Source organism: Prionailurus bengalensis, chromosome B3 (assembly GCF_016509475.1).
Source record: "Prionailurus bengalensis isolate Pbe53 chromosome B3, Fcat_Pben_1.1_paternal_pri, whole genome shotgun sequence".
In the NCBI taxonomy this organism is placed as follows: domain Eukaryota; kingdom Metazoa; phylum Chordata; class Mammalia; order Carnivora; family Felidae; genus Prionailurus; species Prionailurus bengalensis.
The window spans coordinates 17,955,613-17,978,646 of record NC_057355.1 but is presented as its reverse complement, the minus strand read 5'-3'; the positions used below and the strand labels follow the sequence as shown (position 1 = coordinate 17,978,646).

General features: G+C 36.8%; 1 protein-coding gene across 3 annotated transcripts in view; it reads right to left on the bottom strand.

Moving 5' to 3' along the window:
* Window positions 1–23,034, bottom strand: part of LRRC28 (leucine rich repeat containing 28) — a 153,839-nt gene that overhangs the window by 111,445 nt on the left and 19,360 nt on the right. For all 3 annotated transcript variants that reach the window (XM_043554785.1, XM_043554787.1, XM_043554786.1), the window contains 2 exons: window positions 8,563–8,600; window positions 8,100–8,237 (listed from right to left, as the gene is read on the bottom strand). In XM_043554785.1, coding sequence (XP_043410720.1) covers window positions 8,100–8,237; window positions 8,563–8,600 — 176 coding nt within the window. The remainder of the gene's footprint in view (window positions 1–8,099; window positions 8,238–8,562; window positions 8,601–23,034) is intronic.

The window sequence follows — 23,034 nt, the reverse complement described above, 5'->3', positions numbered from 1 at the left end:
GTGTTTGAGGATTCAAAAACAGAGCTGCTCTATTTTCCCTGAGTTGATCTCTGAGCTACAGTGGAAGAGACAGCAATGAAACCAGGGCTGAGCCAGTGTTCCTGGAGTCACCAGCGTTCCTAGAAACTGTAACTCAGGGACCGCCAATGTGGACCACCAGTGACCAGTCTGTACCCACAGGAGTAGGCTCAGCACTTCTGAAGAAGCACTACAGGCTGTGCTATCGTCTGTCGATTACGCCAATAACGTCTCACCAAGTAGGGCAGTGAGTGAGCCATGGTGGAAGCTCTGGAATGACCAGGCTCCATTCCTACTCTGTGCTCCAGCAGGAAGGCTGGTATGTTCCCCTCCCCACCTCCACATCAGACCAGTGAGCACAGAGATTCCAGAACTATTTAGGTGGCAACAGGACAGGTCTAAGAAGAGACACTAGATTTCATTTCGATAAAGCAGTAAGAGGCTCAACTGGAAGAAAAACACATTTTAAGAAAAAATAGGGGGACCTGGATGGCTTCATCGGTAGAATGTCCCACTCTTGATTTCAACTCAGGTCATGATCCCTAGGTTGTGGGATCGAGCTCTGCATCAGCCTCTACGCTGAGCATGGAGCCTGCTTGAGACTCTGACTCTCTCTCTCTCTCTCCCTCTCTCCCTCTCTCCTTCTACCCCTCTCTCCGACACACACGCTCTTACTCCCTTTCCCTCTCTAAAAAAAAAAAAGGAAAAAAGGAATAAACTTGACCATACCTGAAGGCCGAGGTTTTAGAAAAATTCATGCCAGTTGTATGTAGTACATATTTCTGTGTTTGTGTATTTTATTTTTGCATACATATGTCCTTTTGTTATTTTTTAGAATTTTTATTATTAAAGTACAACATAGACTGCTTTAATGTTTTTCATTTGGACTAAAAATCTTTCCTTTTTTGGTATGCAAAACAACTTTTCAAGGATAAAAACATTTCAAAAAAATAGGCTGATTTATATGCCAGATGTAAGCAACATCTTTTCTGACTCCTGGTTACATTTTGTTGTTTGTTTCTTACCACAACCTTCTCCCATGGGAGTTTATAGCAAATTGCAAAAGCATCAGGCTTCTGTTGACTATCAAGAATGAGAGGATGCTTCTAATATCCACTAGTCCTTGTGGTCTTTACCAAAGGGTGAATCTAAAAAATGTTTGCCAAGTGGCTCTGCACTGATGGAAAACCTGCCTTAATATTCCTTTATTTGTAAGTGCATGGTATTTATCTTCCTAATAAATCACATAATTTTACTTAATCAAGTCAGAAAAGACCTTTGGAATAAAATGAGTTTAAATTTGCTCTGTAACAATTAATGTTCCAGTTCTGGTGCTGGAAGTAGGAGAAGGCAATACACAAACGTTTAAGTGCTACCTAATTTATACATATGAAAGCATGCAGGTTAGCAATCAGATGAGAAATCAAAGAACATCTAATAGGACTCCCACTCCCAGACACGACAGGGTCACTGACACCAGACTTATTCCCCACTAAAATACAATAAAACTATTCAAAAACATATGAGGCAACAGTTCTCAAGCAATAGACAGGAAACAGAGAACTCTGATCTTTGAAATACGGGAAACACAAGAGGTGAGGGATGTGTCGGATGTGGCTTTCTGCTAAGGGGCTCACGCTGGGCCACAGCACAGGGAAGTGGAGCCCAAGCCGTGCTCGGTGGTCTTGCAGAGCGCAAGAGCCAGAGGTCCGGCCTGGGTAGCTGAGGCAGCTGGAAAATGTAGGACAGGATACGAAAGGGCAGCAAGCTGTGAGAGGGTGAATGGGTGTTTAATGAAGAGCATACAGGAGAGCACAAAAGAAGGTAGTGAGCAGAAGACGATGAGCAGGTTATCATCCAACCTTAGATCGGGAGAAAAAAAATATTTTTTAAATAAGAACAAAGCTTCAGGAACCTGTGAAACGACTGTCAAATGATTTAACGTGGATAACTGGGGTTCCCAAAAGAGAGGAAACAGGGCAGAAAAATATCTGAAGAAATAATGACAGAAAACTTCCCAATTTGGGAATCAAGAAAACCCCAACTGGGATATTTTAAAAATCCTACATTGTGTCACATCGTAAACAAACTGCTAGGGAAAGATAAAGAGAAAAATTTTAACATAGCCATGGACAAAAGATATTATATACAGTGTAACAATGATACAAATTGCAACTGATTTCTCATCAGAAACAATGGGGTCAGGAGACAATGGAAGGTCACCTTCATAAAGTGCCAGAAAGAAATCCTGTGAACTGAGAATTCTATATCCAGAGAGAAGATTCTTCAAAAATAAGGACATTTTTGCATAAAGAAAATTGAGAGGGTGCATGGCCGGCAAACCTGCACCACAAGAAATCCTACAGGAAGTACTGTGAAGAGAAACAATACCAGATAGAAACTACAACTACAGGAAAGAATGAAAAGCACAAGTAATAGAACATAACGTGGGTAAATACAAAGAATATCTTCTTTTAATGATCTTGATTTCCTTTAAAGACAACTGACTGTTGCAGTATAGACACTACATTGTAGAGTTCATAACATATATAGAAAAAATATGATAAAGTAACATAAGGAGGGTACATGGAAGTATACTACCGGGAAGATTCTTACAATTTATATAAGAACTTATATGGTAACATATAAGTGAACTGTAATAAGGATACATATATATGAAAATATACATCCATAAAAAGCCTTACACAAGAATGTTGGATATTAGCTGTATTCATCATAGTCCAAAGCTAAAAGAAACCTGTATGTCCATCAAGAGGAAAATAAATATATAAACCGTATATTCAAACATTAGAATACCGCTCTGCAAATTAAAGAAGATTGGGCTACCAATATATGCAACAGCATGGACACATTATTGTGAGTGAAAGAAGCCAGCCACAGCAAGCATTCTGTATGGCTGTGCACGTATTACGTGCAACCACAGGTTACATTAGTCTGTGGTCACAGAAGTCAGAAGAGTGTTCGCCTGTGGCACACAGACTGGAGAACACATGAGAGTACTTTCTGGGGTAGTGGAAATGTTCTATATCTTGACTATGATATTGATTACGTGGGTACGTACATTTGTCAAATCTCCGAAGTGTACATTTGTGCATTCCACTCTATGTAAATTTTACCTCAATAAAACAACTGTAAGGCAAAAATGGGAAGAACAAAAATTAAAAGAAAAATACAAGAGAGGAGATGGCTATGATAACTGTTCAAGTTAGGTGTTGGGAGTATGGGGGCTCATCATTCTATTCTGTGTCCTTTTGTATTTCAAATTTTCCATAATAAAAAGTTTTTCTAAAAAGAAAGGCAATAATAATGGATCACTAATACATTTGTATAATGTATTAATAATTAATAATGTATATTTCAAATTTGCTAAGAGTAGATCTCAAGTGTTCTCACCACACATGCGCACACAGTAACTGTGGGAGGTGATGGATATGTTCATTACTTTCATTGTGGTAATCATTTCACAATGTATACGTATATCAAAAAATCATGTTGCATACCTTTAAAATATATAATTTTTATGTGTGAAAAATAAACAAAGGTCAAAAATAAAATTGTAAGATAACACAGTAAAAAAAAATTAGCCAAAACATTTTTTTAACTTTCTCCTTACGGTATCTGGATACAAACCTATAGAACTCATTGCCAAATAAAATACAAAGTTATTAAAATAATAATTTTTCTTAAAGGGAACTAAGTCTGCTCAGGCAAATAGTGCTTCAAGGTTCCAAAGTTTTTATACCATAGACCATGATGTCAATAATCCAGAACAGTTTTTTTTTTTTTTTTTTGAGTGATGATTATTTATTCATCTTGGAGACAAGTTAAGTCCATACTATTAAATTGGCCTTATTCTTTCAGGCCGGCCGGGTTTTGGACTAAGGAAGATGTTTCAAGCAGGTGTATCAAGCACCTTTCTTCAGTCCACGGTGCATGATGTCTGTTGGAGCCCCATGCGTGTATCTCTCAGACCTACCACTTCCGTGTTCTTTGGTCAGGGCTCCACTGCAGTATCCATATCCCAGTGGCTGAGGCCTTTTCCACAGAAGGCTGCTGCTCTGCCACATGCATGTAGGTACAACAGGCCCCAGGGACCCTCTCATCCAAGCAACTCTGAACCAGTAATTTGGGGGAGTTGATGTTTTCACGCTTAGGCCTCTCAACACTTGAGCAGGATGATTCCCACGGATGTGTTTTACGTGGGATTAAGCTGTCATGGCCCACTGTGGTGGCTGGTGGAGGAGTTCAGAGCATGCCACCCCAAAATATGCGAGTCTGGCATATTAGTTATTTTGAGTTAAAGACACTGGAAAGTGGCAGAAGCAAGGAGGCACGTTTCTCCCTAGAAGCACGAGAGAAACTCCCATGTAAAAGGCGTCCTCCCTGTACCAGGAGGCAGACATTCTTATCGCCAGAAATGGAGAGTCGAGGCCCAGGGAAATCTTAACGAACCAAACTTGTTAAGCCAACCTTTACATTCCTAGTCACTGTTTCACAACTAACTGCCCTAGCCCAAACCCCTTTGTCTAGTCACATTTTCGTAACTACTACCCTTTGTCCAATCTAGTGTAGAGGTGTTTGGCTTTAACCACTTCTTCGGGTCTTCATTTTTCTCGTGAGGTTTCCTTTGCACGTGTAAAAATTACTAAGTAAAATCTGTATAGTTTTCTCCTGTGGATCTGTCTTATGTCAGTTAATTCTCGGGCCGAGCTGGAGACCCTAAGAGGGCAGAGGAAAGGTGGCACCTCCCCTATACTGACTTAGTAACACATTCTTTCTAAGCTGCCTCTACATTCCTGTATCCTGTCACTACTTCCACCAGTGTTCTCTGTTCTTCCTAAAAAATGACCTGTGCTCAGGGGGAAAAAAAAAAGAGGAAGATGTCTAATATGGTGCAAAGAGGAAAAAAAAACAGATGACAGGATGAACCACTTTATACACATACTATTGCTAACATACAGATCACGCCATTGCTAACCCTCAACCTCCTACTACTAGTAAGAGCCTTTGCAACTTCCAAGCATTAAGAATTAAGCAAAGAGGAGAGTTCAAGATACAATTAATCCTATTCCCCAGAATGGCCATGTGAAGCCTTTGGCCGTGTTAAGTGGAGCTCTTTTGGCTGTTTGGCTTCACAGAAGCCAACAAGAGCGATCTTACGCACAAAGCCTATGAGCCGTAAGAATACAACTAGTAACTGGGATACTAAAGAAAACATAGAATGTCTCTGCCTCCATCTTCTGTGTATCTCCTTCATCTTTCTTTCTTTTTCTGTTTCCCAGTCCGTGTGCCTACTTCCCAGTGCCTCACAAGATTACACAGAATTGTGCAACAGCCCAGAGAGAAAGAGAGGTTGATTTTCTTTTTCCAATTTCCCTGCTCTCTCTTATTCTCTTTCCTTGCCCCTCACCACCCTCTTCTAAAATTCCCAGGATGAGAACTGTCCTGCTTGGGTCAGGTGTAGCAACACCAGGACCAATCAGTTGTAGAGATAAGGCCACGTCACAAGGTAGGAAAATGGCCGGACACGCAATCTAACAGAATGGGGGAAAGAGACATCCCAGAAGATGAGTTCCAGTCCACAAGGCCACCACTGCCATGTGGGTACTGGCAGACAGCTCAACAGAATCAGCCACTATGAGTCATGGATGTGTTTGAGAAACTGGCGGAAACACTGGACCTTTTTCATAACATGTACATAATCGCAGATACCAAACTGTGTGCAAACTACATGGCGTTCATGAAACCCCTATAATCCATTCTTAGATCCTAATTTTAAAACTCTATATGCATCTAGATTGTTCAAATGTTTCAGATTTTTCAAATATCGGTATAAAACTTTTCAAAGTTTAAATACTGACTACAAAATTATATTCAAAGGTTTTCAACCACAACAAATACACATAATGAAATGTTAAGTCTTTGAGGAAATATGACACATAGAAGTTTATATCATACATAATAGCCAGGACTGGGTGGAGCTAACAATCAAACATCAAATGATCTCTACTGTCATCAAATGGAGACAACATGGGAGCCCTCACATGTTTTTTTTTTAACTACACTTAGAATATTTCCCACTGTATGTGACCAACACGATCAAACACTGGGGGACATGTACCTAGCCCCATTGCCATTCAAATCATAACACTCGCAATTACCTCATAAAAAGATAAAGTGAACCAAATAATTAGTAAGATCTAGTCCACTGCTACTCATGATGGCCTAGAATGAAAAAAATCTACATATGGCTCAGTCAAAAGTTGCTATTCAAAATACAGCTATTACAGTATGTAATTTTACTCAAAACAGGCAAAACCAAACATATACAACAGAAGAGAGCTTTGGAAACAAAACCAGAAATAAATGCTTACAATCACGCAACAGGTGAAATATAAACTAAAAATGATATGAAAGCAGTCCAAAAACCTATACCCTTCACTGGTTATTAGGAAGCAGTCAATGATATCAGTAGCACATCCTTAATCTCCAAGAGTATATAATGGAAGGAAATGACCACATTCTACCACAAAATGTTCTTATATTACAGGAAAAAACAGAATAATAGAATATAAGGAACAATGGTTTAACAGAGAACTGCATTTGTCATATGCTCCTTAAATTTATATGAAAAAGGACTTATAAGTACAGTATTATATTCATGTATTTTGATTCTACAATAGATCTTGTAGAAGTTTCATATATGAGAGTATGAAAACCCGAAGTATTATCTTTACTGATACATTTCCCAGGCAATCTCCAAAAGAGAATCTAATTTCCTGAGTATCTGAATATATAAACTCCTTGAAAGCTAGAATGATAAAACACCACTGAGCCCGATTACATACAATAAACTCTAAAGGAAAAGATCAGATTCCTACACCACATTAAAATTTTTTGTATTAACTGTAACTGGAAAATGTAAGACAGTAATTATATGGGGTTAAAGAATTTCTTAAGCAGAGTCAACTGCTGTACTCTTTTTGTAAATATTGAGCCTACATATTAAGGCCAGCATGTAAAGTCTAAAAATTAATCAGTTTATAATGCTTCACTCAGAAATTTTTATATTTGAAAACCTTTAGAGAAGGTGTCTTTTATATCACAAAGAAATATTACAGATTTTTTCATTCATGGATTAAACATGAGTAGTTTTTAACATTCTCACATGACCCTGAAGTCCCACAACAGGTAGTAATTTGTAATTCTGGTTGAGTCACACATTTCACCTGGATACACTAAGAGACTGGTTGGTGTTCCTGAGTTACTAAGTAGAAATAAGCCTCAACAATGTGACATCTGCCTTTTTCTCTGCTCATTCTTGAATGCAAAGTAACTTCCATATAATACCTAAAGCACAAGTTAAAAAAAAATTTTTTTTACATACTTCATCTTTTTTTTGTTTTTTTAAATATGGAAGATGACATATGGCAAAACTTGCAAATGTATGGATTCACAAAGGAAGGTCCCTGGATGCTCCCTACAAGAAAGTCACGGGGTTTAATGGCAGCTCAGGAGAATGCAGAATTTTGGTACCATACTCGGGCACATCACAATCTAAGAGGATATTCAGTAGGCAGAACTGACAATTAGTCCCAGGACTCAAACTTAAATTCTGCTGTGAAATTCTAGTAAGATTTATGAAATCAAAGTTAATGTACAACAATTACCTCACTAGAGAATGAGAGAAAACACTGTACGTATTTCCTTTTTGGATACTAAAATGATTACATCATGCAAAGTTCATCTGAATTCTCTATGTAAAATATTCTGAATTACCTTTTTGTACAAATATTTCGCCAGGGCAGTGACTTGACGGGGCACTGACTGCGATGCATAATTGTAGTAATTGTAGGTAAAAGCATAAATGCCACCTTCTCATGTCTGCATCAGGGAAAACTCCCTTAAACACATTTCACCCTTAGTTTCACCTTCAAACAAACGGACCACCTCAAATCCTAAATATACCCAAAGCCCAGTGCCTAGACACACAGTGAGAAACAGGCATAACAGATTTGTAAATAGGCAAGAAACTACTTTGTGCTAGAGACTATGATTACCTGGAGGTAGGAATTGCAGTTGGTTATTAGCTAATCGAAGATGACGTAAAGCTCTCAGACGACCAATTTCTGGGCAAACAATTTCTAAGGCATTGTCACTAAGATCCAAACATTGGAGTTTTACGAGAGATCCAATGGCTTCAAAAAGAAAAGAAAGGTGAAGGGAAAATTAATTGGACCCAAGTGTTATGACAAATCTTTAATGCAAGTACTACCAAATTAAATATTTTAATAGTTAATATCCCTGCCTCTGTTGCTTGCAAAGTAGTAAAAACATAGATCTTTTAATTTAATCAAAACTGCTAACTGAATTTACTAATTAGGGGAGACAATCTTTGAAACTAACAAGTTAAAGATGCTTTATAAGTAAAATTCCCTAATACACCAACCAAAATTTGCTTTACTATTATGAAGCAAAGCTTGAACTATGGTTATGTCGTAACTAAAATTGGAGTGCCCTTACCTTCTGGCACCACAACTATGTTATTTGAGTGAAGGTATCTGTGGGGAAAGAAGAAAAAAAACGGAGCTGTTATCATTCAGTCCTTTTGCTAGATAACCAATTTGTAAAATGCTCACTTAGAAATTTATCAAATATAAAGGGACCAAAATGTTCTATCATACCCCAATCTAAGTGCATGCCATAAAGCACATGGTCATCACAGACAATTAATAATATTTTCAGAATGGTATTTTATGCTGGAATGGCAAATATTAAACCTATTTACTGATTTAAGTTGTCATTTTAAAATAAAAGCATACACAATAGATGTATTTTGAGTTATTTTTTTAAACTGACAAATTACTAGTTTTACAAAACAAATTACAAATTACAAAACAAATTACTAGTTTTTCTAGTTCATTTTAAAGTATTCGGGTTTTCAGAAAAACACCTATCGTGTAAAGAAAAATCAACACTTATTATGTAAATCAAAATGCAACTTTTAATTTCAAATGGAAGACTTACAAAATAAGCAAACCAAGGCTATTTCAAGCTAATATGCTGACAGAGAACCAAGAATGGAGAGACTAAATGCTGATCATTTACAGTATCTGTCAAAATACTCAACTGTCAAGGTACATAATTTATTTCACAGCAAAAGGAAATCTCATAAACAAGAATCAAATTCTTTTCTTAAAAAAGAAAAAAAAAAAAAAAGGTTATTCAGCTGACAAGTCCAGGCAAGCCTAAGTAAATAACACTTTTCCCACTGAAGTATCTTTAGCACCCTCTGGTGGAGACTTTATGCAATCAGCAGCAGCCTGATTCAAAACAAACAACAGTGACAACTGGAGATCACATAGTAATAATTTTAAAAAATAAATGTATGCGGCGCCTGGCTGGCTCAGTTGGCACAGCATGCACCTCTTAATCTCAGGGTTATGAGTTCAAGCCCCATATTGGGCATGGAACTTATCTACATAACATAATGTAAAATGTTAATATAAATAAATTCGTATCACTGATTTTCAGAGAACGAAATTTTTTTGATCTTTTCAAAACTATCATTTTATTCACTATGCCTCATCAATCAGTCTTCATAAAGTATTTTTAAATTTAAATTTGAAATTTTCTTCTACATTATTAAACCTAACATCAAAGGTTAAAATGTCACTGACACAAAATAAGACACAAAATTAATACATTTAAGATTATTCCATGCTGCATTTAATAAATTCTGTGTAGGTACTAACCTGCTGGGCCTAACACAAGTTAAACAATTATACCATTCTATGATATTTTTATTCCTTGCTTTGTACGTATAAACTGATTTCACATTTTAAAATCCATCTTCTTTAAACATTAATTTTAGGAAGGAATTCCTAACTGCACTCTCAGGTGACTCTAAAAATTCTTTGACCTAAAAGACTCTATGTAAATAAGTACGCGCACACACATACGTACATATACACACATTTACATTTGTTATACAAAAGCCAGACTGCCTAGACACCAAAATAAAGAGACAGTTGATTTTCAGTTACCCACAATACATTTGCCTCAATTTCTACATATGCAAAAGGATCCTAAAATGTCGAAATCAAAAGATGAACCAAAGCACTCGACATCATGAATGAAATCAAAAGGTGTATTTTAACACATTAAATTTATCTACATTAAAGATGTGGTCTACAGTAAGAAGAGAATGTTCCCAATCCTAACTACAAAACGTAGGTGCCCAGGGCCATCCCCCACCAAGTGAAACACCATCTCAACTCCTCAAGTTATTGTGATGTGCAACTGATAAAGAATCATCACTGGTGGAATGGATCAGAGAGCGAGCTCTGGAGCCAGAATGACTGCATTTCAGTAGCCATGTGGCCAAACTCAACTTCTCGCTTTCATAATCTGTAGGAGCAGAGAATAGTAACACCAACAACACAGGGATGTTGTAAGGATTAAATAAATCAATAAATGTAAGGCTTTTAGAATAATCAGAGTGCCATGAATGCCACTGTTATTGTTGTTATACAGTTATCATGAGTCACCTGTAATCAAAGGTTCAACAATTTTGAGTCACTTCTCTTTACTTGCTTTTTGTAATTTCAAAGTAATTGAAATGTTGGAGTTTCAATGTAACTAGTTTTCATCATGTTCTCCTATAATGCAAGAACTTTCTTTCATTGCTGTGGGAATGCAAAACAGTACAGGCAGTTTGGAAGGTGGTCTGGCAGTTTTTTAAATAAAATCATATACATAAGTTTACTTAATAGTATTATGCCAATGTCACTTTCTTAGTTTTGACAAAATTTTAAGATGCTAAAAACAGGAGAAAGTGGATGAGAAGTATACTGGAACTCTGTACTATCTTTACAACTTTTCTGTAAATATAAAATTGTTCCAAAATAAAAAGGTTGCTGATTAAAAGATCAGGACTTTTATTTCCAGCCATAATGGAGTAACAGGGACCAGATTTATCTGACTGCTGTAAGCAAAAAGAAAATTGGAAGGAATATATGACACAATTATTTTGATATTAAAAACAGGAAATTAGGATTCTGTTATGTGAGAGAGAAGAAACAAGGCAAGCCACACAAGATCCCTAGGTTTCTGCCTGGATGTAAAACTGATGGTATAGGACTGCGTCCCAAACAAAGTATGTACGTCTCACTAAGTTATGGAGACACAAGTCAGAATTCAGAGAAACCGAGGCAACTGGAAGTTGTGGGGTAGTGGGGTAGAGTTTGAGGGAGAGGATACTACAGGGAAAAAAATCCTTTAAAAACTGAAGGATTCTCTGACTGATAGCTGAATAGTAAAATGTAGCCTAGGCAAAGTAACTGAAAATCTATCTGCCGCATGGTCCACAGAGCTCACACCAGACTAGAAGTCATTTAAGTTCTGAGCAGCAAGTCTTATTGATTATTTGGCACATTCAAATCAGATCCTATAAAGGCCATGCCTTAGTAATAGGGTTAAAATACCACTAGAGATTACTCTAGACCTGTCCTCACAAAGTGTGGAGACAAACCATGAAAAGATCAAACTAAACTGCAAATAACCTCATGCCAGAATAAGGCAGCACAAGAAAAAGGCAGACAACAAAGTCTACAGACTCACCAATGTAAAACTTATAAGATCCAGCATCCAATCGAAAAGTAGTAGATATGCCAAGAATCAAGAAAGTGTGACCAATACCCAGGATTAAAAACAGTCAATACAAGTAGATCCAGTATAATAGAAACAATAAAATTAGCAAACAAAGGCATTAGAACAACTACAAAAAATATAGCAAGCTATTTAAAGGATAATATGAACACTGCAAGAGAGACGTTAAGGTATGAAGAAGAACCAAACAGAACTTCTAGAGATCAAAAACATAATGAACAAAGTAAAACGACTTCACTAGGTGGGATGAACAGCAAATTAGATACTGAAGAAGAAAATATTACTGACATTGAAGACAGAGAAATACAATTTGTCCATGTTGAAGCACACAGAGACAAAAAAAGATGGAAAAAAACTGAAAAGAGTGTCAGTGATTAAAGGAAAATACTAAACAGTGTAACAAACATGCAAGAGTCCCAGAAACAGAGACAGGAGTATAGAAATAAATATCTAAAGAAATAACGTCAAAAAATTGCCAAATTTGATGAAAATCATAGAAACACAAACCCAAGAAGCTAAACGAATGTCAAATATAAAGAAAAAGAAGGGGTTCCTGGGTGGCTTAGTCAGTTGAGCGGCCGACTTCAGCTCAGGTCATGATCTCACTGTTCGTGAGTTCGAGCCCCATGTCAGGTTCTGTGCTGACAGCTCAGAGCCTGCAGCTTTGGATTCTGTGTCTCCCTCTCTCTCTGTCCCTCCCCCTCTCGCACTCTGTGTCTGTCTCTCAAAACTAAAATAAATAAAGGTTAAAAAATTAAAAAAAAAAAAGAAAACCACAAGATATATCAAAATCAAATCCCTGAAAATGAGCATAAAATCAAAAATCTTCAACGTAGATAAAGAAAAAATAAACACATTACATACAGAGGAACAAATATAAGAATAACAGGAGATGTCTCTTCAGAAACCGTGCAAGCTAGATGATAATGAATATCATAAAAGTGCTGAAAGAAAAGAAAAAAAAAAGTCATCAAGAATTCTAATTCCAGGGGTGCCTGGGTGGTTCAGTTGGCTGAACATCCATCTGACTCTTGATTTTGGCTCAGGTCATGATCTCATGGTTCATGGGCTCAAGCCCCATGTCAGGCTCGGCACTGACAGCATGAAGCCTGCTTGGGATTCTTGCTTTCCCTCTCTCTCCACCTCTCCCCTGCTTATGCACTTTCTCTCTCTCAAAGTAAACTTTAAAAATAAAATAATATGGGCTGTTTGCCATCTATATAAAAAAGAAAGCATTTTAATTCCAGAAGATCAAAACAAACAAGCAAAAACTTCAAGACTATGAAGATGTTTGTAAAACAAAAACTGTAACATTTTCAGAGAAAAAAACTAATGTGAGATTTTTTCTCACAGAAAATCTTCAGGGCCTAAGGCTAGACAAGGAATTCTTAGACTTGACACTAAAAACATGATCCATAAAAGCAGAACTGATAAAATGTAAAACTTTTGCTCTACAAAAGAATAGAGAATGAAAAGATAGGGGCATCTGGGTGGCTCAGTTGTGGGAGCGTCTGACTTTGGCTCAGGTCACATTCTCACAGTTCATGAGTTCGGGTCCCGTGTTGGGCTCTACACTGACAGTGCAAAACCTGCTTGGGACTCTCTCTCTCTCTCTTCCTCTTGAAATAAATAAATTTCTAAAAAAAAAAAAAAAAAAAGAGAATGAAAAGACAAACTACAAATTGGGAGAAAATATTTGTAAACAACATATACAACAAAGAACTGGTTTCTATAATTTGTAAAAAAAAAATAAATAAATAAAAACCTCTTAAAACTGAAGAATAAAAATAAATCCAACTAGAAAAAGAGCAACAAATGCGTTTCACTGAAGAAAAGACACAGGTAACCAACACATACTTGAAAAGATGTTCAGTATCATTAACCATTAGAAAAATATACATTAAAATCACAATGACATAAAACCACACATCTATCAAAATGACAAAAATAAAAACTAATGGTAACACCAAATACTGGTGAGATGTGGAGAAACTGAAACAATACCTTGCTCGGGGAGAATATAAAAAGGTGGAGCCAACCTGGAAAAATTATTTGGCAATTTCTTAGGAAACTACAAATCCAGAACAAAAGTGAAAGAGTAAGGGCCTCCAAAAATTATTTTACATAAAATCAACAAGAATATTGGCAAAAGTAGTAGTAAGAAGCTTATGTACAAAACTCTGGAAACTAACCAAAGTGATACAAGGAGGGTTATATCTTAAGAAAAATGGCAAAAATCTCAGCAAGCACAGTGAGCTGTGTGAACTTTGGGGCATTTTCAATTCTTCTAATTGTATCCCTCACTCTCCACTCTGCAGAAGCATGGAAAAACAAAACAAAAACCCGGTCCACAATCGAAGTGAAAAAGCGGCAGCGTGCCTAGCACCTGAAGGGACAAAACCAGGTCAGCACTCACTCCCAGGGAACTGGCGTCATTTGATTTTGTCTCAAGGGTCCCTGAAAGGCCCCACCTGCAAAGCTCTTTTTAATTTGCTCTGCCTAGAAACTTGCCCCCTACAAAAACTCTTTCCCCAGTTGAAACACATTATGGGCAATTGTTTGACTTCACACCCACCTGAGTCAATAAATAACAGCTGGTGCAAACAATAGACAACCAAAAACCTTAAATGGAAAAGCTGGGCAAGATGTCCAGAGGAGCTGTGAAAAGCTCTGGTGTATTTCTGGAATTCTAGAAGGTCTAAGGCAGGTCAGAAACATGCAAATGCTCAGGAAAGAGGTGAAAGACTCTAAGCAATCAGCTCTGCCGAACTTGAGGCTCCTGCATAAGCAGGAAGCGCAGGACAAGGCAAACTTGTCAAATGCCTGGCTGGGAGCTGAAGGCATGCCACCATACAATAACAGAAGTCCTCAGCAAAGACTGGGAGACTACTGGATTCAGGTAGCAAAGGAAATCTCTAATCTAACCATCAGGTGACCACTAAGGTAACTGAGCAGATAACTTAAAAAAAAAAAAAAAAGAAAAGGAAAGGAAAAGGAGAGGAGGGAACTCTTTCAACTCATTCTATGAGGCCAATATTACTTTGATAACTAAACCAAGGAAATCGCAACAAAGGAAGACCAAGGACCAGTTTCCCTTATGAATACAGACACAAAATTCATCAACAAAATACTAGTAAGCCAAACCCAGCAACTTATAAAAAGGATTATACTCCACGACCAAATGGGATTTTCCCTCATTGATGCAGGGTTGGTTCAACATACAAGCAAAAATCAACATCTATATTAACAGGATAAAGAAAAAAAAAACACATTCATCTCAGTAGATGAAAAAAAGACCATATGACAAAATCAAACACCCTTTTATGCTAAAAATACTCAACAAACAAGCAATAAAAGGGAATTTCCTCAATTACATACAGGGTACCTATGAAAAATCTATAGCCATCATCACACTGAATGGCAATAGACTGGAAGCTTTCCCCCTAACATCAGGCAGAAACAACACAAAGATGTCTGGTCTCACCACTTTTATTCAATATTCCATGTTACAGCCAAAAATAAAGCAAGAAAAAGAAATAAAAGGCATACATATTGGAAAGGAAGGAATGAAACTATCTTCACTGGCAGATGACATGATCTTGTATATAGAAAATCCTATGGAATCTACAAAAAAAAAAAAATTAGAGCTAATAAATGAGTTCAGCAAGGCTGAGGATAAAAGATCAATATACAAAAATCAGGTGTATTCTTACATACCAGACAATGAGCAATTCTAATGTGAAATTAAGAAAAACCATTCCATGTATAACAGCATCAAAAGAATAAATACTGGGGCGCCTGGGTAGCTCAGTTCGTTAAGCATCCGACTCTTAATTTCAGCTCAGGTCATGAGTTCAAGCCCCATATTGAGCTCTGCACTGAGTGTGAAGCCTACTTAAAAAAATTTTTTTTACGGTTAAGCGTCCGACTTCAGCCAGGTCACGATCTCGCGGTCCATGAGTTCGAGCCCCGCGTCAGGCTCTGGGCTGATGGCTCAGAGCCTGGAGCCTATTTCCGTTTCTGTGTCTCCCTCTCTCTCTGCCCCTCGCCCGTTCATGCTCTGTCTCTCTCTGTCCCAAAAATAAATAAAAACGTTGAAAAAAAAATTTTTTTTTTTTAAAATTTTTTTTTTAATTTTAAAAAAGAATAAGTTAAACTTAGGAATAAGTTTAACAAATTCAAGATTTTCACACTGAAAAGTGTTTGGTGTTCAAACACAAAAATGTTGAAAGAAATTGAAGACCTAATTAAATGGAAAGACATCTCACATTCATAGATTAGAAGACATAAGACAGCAATATTCCACATATTGATTTAAAGATTCAATACCATCGCCACCATTGATCACAGATACCTTTTTTTCTTCATAATTTGACAAGCAGATGCTAAAACTCACATGGAAACGCAGGGGATTTAGAAGAGCTAAAACAATTTTGAGAAATGGGAATAATGTTGAAGGAATCATACTTCTCAATTTCAAAACTTAACTATAAAGCTACAGTAATCAAGTTGTGTGCTACTGGCAAAAAGATAGACAAATAGATCAATGGGAAAAAACTGAGCGTCCAGAAATATGCCAACATGTTCATGGTCAGATGATTTTTAACAAAGGTGCCAAGACAATTCAATAGGGAAAGGGTATCCTTTTCAATAAATGGTGCTGAGATAGCTAGAGTTGCATATGCAAAAACAGAAGTTAGGCCTTTACATTGCATCCTATGCAAAAATTCACTCAAAATGGATCAAAGACCTAAATGTAAGAGCTAAAATGATACAACTTAAGTAAGAAAAACAGAGGTAAATCTTCATAATGTTGGATTAAAACAATTTCATAGATATGATACCGAAACACAAAATGCCAGATAAAAAATTATCAAGAAAGTGAAAAGATAAACCATGAATGGAAGAAAATATTTTAAAAGTATATATCTGATATGGTATCAAATATATAAAGCATTCAAATATATAAATATATATATCTCAAAAATATAAAGCACTTAAATATATAGAGCTATCTCAAATATATAAGGCATCCAAATACATAAAAAACTCTTACAACTCTACAATAAAAATATCATAATTTTAAAATAGAAAACAGATTTGAATAGACATTTCTCCAAAGAAATATATAAACAGCCAATAAGCAAATGAAAAAAGATCAAAAGAAAAATACAAATCAAAACTATGATATACCAATTCACACCTACTAGGATGACAATAATCAAAAGGACAGAAAGTAACAAGTGTTAATGAGGATGTGGAGAAGAAGTTAGGATCCTCACATACTGTTGGTGGAACTGTAAAATGATGCAGCTTTGGAAAACAGTTTGGCAGTTCCTCAAAAGGTTAAACAAAGCTAACAATGCAATTCCACCAGTAGGATAAACCCTAAAGAACTGAAAATACACGTTCATATATAAACTTCTACATGAAATGTTCATAACTGCATTATTCACCATAGCCAAGATGTGTGAACAACCCAAATATCTATCAACTAAAGAATGGATAAACAAAACATGGTATGTCCACAAAAAAGAATGCATTCTGAAACATACTACAACATAAATGAACCCTGAAAACATGCTATGTTAAAGCAGCAAGACCCAAAAGGCCACATACTGTATGATTCCATTTACATGAAATGTCCAAGACAGGCATAGCCATAGAAATGGAAAGCAGATTATTGGTCACCAAGGAGTTATTAGGGGGTTGGGGGAGGGGGGTATGACTGCTAAATGGGTTTCTTTTGAGGTGATGAAAATGTTTTGGAATTAGACAGCGGTAATGGTTGTTCAACCTTGTGAATATACTAAAAACCACTGAATTATATACTTAAAAGGGTGAATTTTATGGTATGTGAATTATATCTCAACCAAAAAAAAAGTGACACGTGTAATTACCACAGGACTCAGCAATTGCAGTCTTAGTCATTTATCTCAGAGAAATGGAAACTTATTCACCAAAAAAATAAATAAAAGTACAGAAATGCTACAAGCAGTATCAATTATTACACATAAAAACAAAACAACCAATATGTCCTTCAATGGGTAAATGGTCTAAGAAACTGCATTACATCCATACCATGAAATATAATTCAGCAACAAAGAGGAACAAACTATTGATACATACAACAATTTGAATGGATCTCAAGGGATTGTGCTGGATGAAAAAAAGGTCCCAAAAGGTTACATACTATATGCTTTCACTTACATAATATTGCTAAAGTGATAAAATGATAGAGATGGAGAACAGAGTAGCAGTTACCAGGGTTTGGGAACCGTGTGTAACATGATTATAAAAGGGCAGTTCAAGGAGGGGAGGGTGGGTGATGGGCATTGAGGAGGGCACCTGTTGGGATGAGCACTGGGTGTTGTATGGAAACCAATTTGACAATAAATTTCATATTTAAAAATAAATAAAAATTAAAAAATTAAAGGGCAGTTAAAGCAATGCTTGCAGTGATGAAAGTACTCTCTCTACCCGACTATGGTAGGGATTGTAAAAAGGTACACATGTGATAAAATTGCACAGAACACAGGCACACACACACAAATGAGTGCACAGAAAATGATGAACACTGGAGGAAGATAACACTAGTGCCAATTTTCTGGTGCTCATCTTGCACTATAGTTATGCAAGATGTGAATGCTGCTGGAAACTACAAGGGTATACGGGATCTTTCTGTATTATTTCTTACAATTCCATGAGAATCCATCATTATCTCAAAGGAAAAAGTTTAATTTGTTTTAAAAAAGGAGAGATAAAGACTTTACTCAGGTAAACGAAATCTGAGAGAAAGAATATAGGGATGCATATAAAAGACAATTTTCCTCATTTTAAATTTCTTGAGACTTAACAATGTATCAGTTTGGTGTGTCAGCTCCAGATCTACCTTCTATACCCGATTGACCTGGACGCTGTCAACTCTCCCTTGTCAACTGGCCTAACATTAGGGCTGGAAGAGGGCACTGGAGTGACTCTATCAGATGACAGCAGCAGCAAGGACCTCCCTTCTGGGTCCAGTCCCGCAGGAACTGTTTATTTAGCACAGGAGCCAAGGCCCAGAAGCACTCACCTCGGCAGCCCTGTTGGGAAACCTCAAGCTGCATCCTCCAACCGTGAACTCCCCACCCAGCTCTGAAGCAGCTCTGGCCGCACCCCCAGGCCCACTCTCCCCATCCATCAATGCACTTCTACATACCAGCTTCAACGGGCCTCAGGCAACTGTACTACCACCCCGTGGCCACTTCTGTGGCAGGTAGGCCACACTGTCAAGCTGCTTCTACACAACAGCTCCAGACTACCAACACCTTCCTCCAACACTGAGCTGATATTACAGATGGGCTCCAGCCTAAACCAGCTGGCAAGCTTCTCGGCCACCAGCAGGCTGTATGCTCCCAGTCAGGCCCTTCACTGAAGAGCTCTCAATCTCAGCCTAGGGGCTGGAGCTCTCCTAAGTCTTTTCAGTCCCTTCCTTGTCTACTTTCTCTCAGCCCAGAAGTAGTAGCTGTTTTTTGTACTTGCTACTTCTGAATACCACAGAGTTCTCTTAATCTCTTTTAGCGGTTAATAACACCTCACTAGTCAGCAATTCTTTATATTAATTTTCCCTGTTTCAACTAGGGGTACGGTTTCTATCTCCCAACTGGCCCCGGACTGACATACACATGATACGTACATATATTCGTATGCTGACAGATACACAAACACACATATACAACAACAGCACAAAGAACGAAGTACTGATGTACAGTTCCCACATTACAAGTGAAGTGGTCTGTTATGTGAAGGGAGACTGTAAAAGGTTAAGGAAGCACAACGTAAGCCTTAAAACACTGAGAGTTGATAAGTCAGTAGTGGTTAGTAAAATGGGGTCCTACATAACACTGAAATAATTTTAAAGAAGGAGAGATGAGGGAAAAAATAAATAACAGTTGAGACGCATAGAACCAAATTGTAAGATGGTTGACTTAAAATGAATCATATCAGTAATCCCATTAAATGTAATACGATCTAAACACTCCAGTTAAATGGCCTAGATTGTCAGATTGGTCAAAAATCAAACCAACTAATGTCGACTTCAAGAAAATCACTTGAGTTATAAAGACACAGAGAGGTTAAAATAAAAGAATGCAAGTTCCAATTCAGTACAGCAGAATAAACTCCCACCAGACTGATCTCTGGCAGATCACACACACACACACACACACACACACACACACACGACTCTAAGGCACTACAGAGTAAACAAAAACAAGCCATCCTGGAGAAGAGTCAAACCTTAGAAGAATGAATGGCACTGGGTGAGTTTGAGTTTTGTTTTTTAAGCAGCATTTAGTGTAAGGCAGGGTACAGACAGTTACCATGCAAAGTGGCTAAAATTCTAATAGGAAACTTCATTCTTACTAACCTAAAGAACAGGAGGACAGAGTTCAGGGAAACCATGACCACTGGCAAGTAAAGGGAAAATACCCGAAAAAAAGAGCCAGGGAAGCGTAACCCCAAATTCTATTTATAAACGTTGTCTAAATCAATGGCAATCCCAGAACCATGCAAATATGGAAGAAATTACAGTCCAGGTGAAAGAACTGGACTGAGTTTTCAGCTGCCCTCCAAAAACCAGTTTACTTGTCTGAGTCAAACCAGGTAAATTACCTCCTAAAGCAAAAATATCAACACTCTCTGAATGAATACAACAGATTCCAGTCTCCAAGACATAAAATCCCCAATTATCATGATATAATCTAAAATTATTCAACATATGAAAACCCAAGAAAATGTGATCCATTAACAACAATAAACAATGGAGATCAAGCTCAAGATAACCAAGATGTTGGAATTAGCAGACAAGAAATTTTTATATAGATATACATAGTGATCTAAAGTAAAATATGCCTATAATATAAAGAAATAGAATAAAAGAAAGAAAATCCTAAAACTGAAAAAATTACAAGATGAAGCTAAACAACAGGATTAATGTTACAAAGGAAAGAGTTTATGAACTTGAAAAAGATCAGTATAAATGACCTAATCTAAGATGCAGAGAGAAAAAAGCTTAAAGGAAACATGAACAGTGCCTCAGAGGAATGTAGGACAACATTAACAGATGTAATGTGTAAACAGTGCCCAAGAAGGAGAAAGGGAACAGTGCATAAAAATTACTCAAAGAAATAATAATTGAAAATGTATTAAATTTGGGAAAAGACATAAATTCACAGATTCAAGTAGCTCAACAAACTCCAACATAAATACAAAGATAATTAAACCAAGGCACATCAAATTTCTGAAAACCAAAAAACAAAATCTTGAAAGTAGCCAGACAAAAATGATATATTAATACATGTGGAAAATGACTAAAATCCCACTAACTTATTATATATAGTATATTTACATAACATATAATACATATTAATAATATATTTAATATATATTATTCATAGATCATTGTTTTAATATTTAATAATAAATATATAATTATTAATTTAATACATACTTAATAATTATGTTATATAATATACAGTATATTTAATATATAATAATATAATTATATAATATACACATAACAGTTATATTATTTATGTTATAGTATATAACTTATATATAAACATTTACACATTATATTATACATATTATATAAAAATACTTTTAAAGGGCTCAAAGAAAAACACTGTCAAGCCTGAAAGCAACCACCGCTGGATATATAATACAGTTTGGGGAATTACATTGCAATTATCTTCATCTTCACGACTGTTTCATTTTTCTGCCTGAAGTCCTCAAGAATTTTTTCTTTAAAGTCTGAAAAAGGCTTTGAATAAATTCCACACCCATTACTAATAAAAATTCTTGAGGAAGTCAGAATTAATGATGTGGTAGGCAGCCCCCAAGACGGTCTCCACTGATCTCCACTACCTGGCATTTAGGCCCTTGTGTTATAGCCTCCCCTTAAGTGTGGGCTGGACCTACTGACTTGTTTCTAATGAACAGAAAATAGCAAAAGTGATGGGATGTCACATCCATGATTAGATGACAAAAAGGCTGTGGCTCCTGTCTTGCATACCCTCTCTTGCTTTTTCCCTTGTGCTGATGGAAGCCAGCCGCCATGTCGGGAGCAATACTATAGAGAAGCCAAGTGGCAAGAACTAAGGGAGTTGAGTCCTCCTGCCAACAGCCAGCTAGGAACTGAGACCTTCGGACCAACAACCTGAGATTAACTGAATCCTGCCAAAAACCACATGAGTGAACACAGAAGAGGATACTTCTTTAGTTGAATGTTCAGGTAAAAACAGCAGCCCTGGGCAACAACCTTGATTGCGGCCTTGAAAGAGACACTGAGGTCAAGATACCCAGCTAAGCCAAGCCCAGATTCTAGACCTTCAGAAAATATGAGATAATAAGTATTTACTCTGTTAAGCACCCCTACTACAGTTTAAGTCACTACATTCTGGGGTAATTTGTTAAGCAGCAATAGATTATTAATACAAATGGGTATTTACTTAACACAATAGAACATACACACATTAATTGTAAAGTCAGCATCTTTCTTATGGGGCAACCCTGGAGGCATTCCCACTAAGGTCAGAAACAAAACAAGGATGCCCATTATCTCAAGTACAATTTCACACTGTTCTGGAGGGACTAGCCAATGCAGTTAGACTAGAGAAAATAAATAAAAGGCATTAAGGTTTAGAAAAAAAGAAACAACACTATCTGTATTTTCAGACATGAGAGTATTCCTGAAAAACCTTGAGGGATCAATGATAAAACTAATTCAGTAAGATTTTAGCAAGGTAGCAGGATATAAAGTTAACATACTAAAACCAACAGTGGTCATATATTGAAAAAATAACTGCTTAGAAGAGCTAACAGAAAATTCATTTACAGGGGCGCCTGGGTGGCTCAGTCGGTTAAGCGTCTGACTTTAGCCCGGGTCACGATCTCACGGTCCGTGAGTTCGAGCCCTGCGTCGGGCTCTAGGCTGATGGCTCAGAGCCTGGAGCCTGCTTCTGATTCTGTGTCTCCCTCTCTCTCTGCCCCTCCCCCATTCATGCTCTGTCTCTCTCTGTCTCAAAAATAAATAAACGTTAAAAAAAAAAAATTAAAAAAAAAGAAAATTCATTTACACTAGCAAAAAATTATATATTAAATGTTTAGAAATATATTTTAGAAATGTTCAAAACCTATATGAAGGAAACTATAAAGAACCTATAAAAACAAAAAATAGACCTAAAATAATGTTAAGACATCTTTCTTGGAAATATACACTGGACTATTTAGAGGTAAAAAAAAAAAAATGATGTATGCAACGCTCTCAAAGGCTTTCAAAAA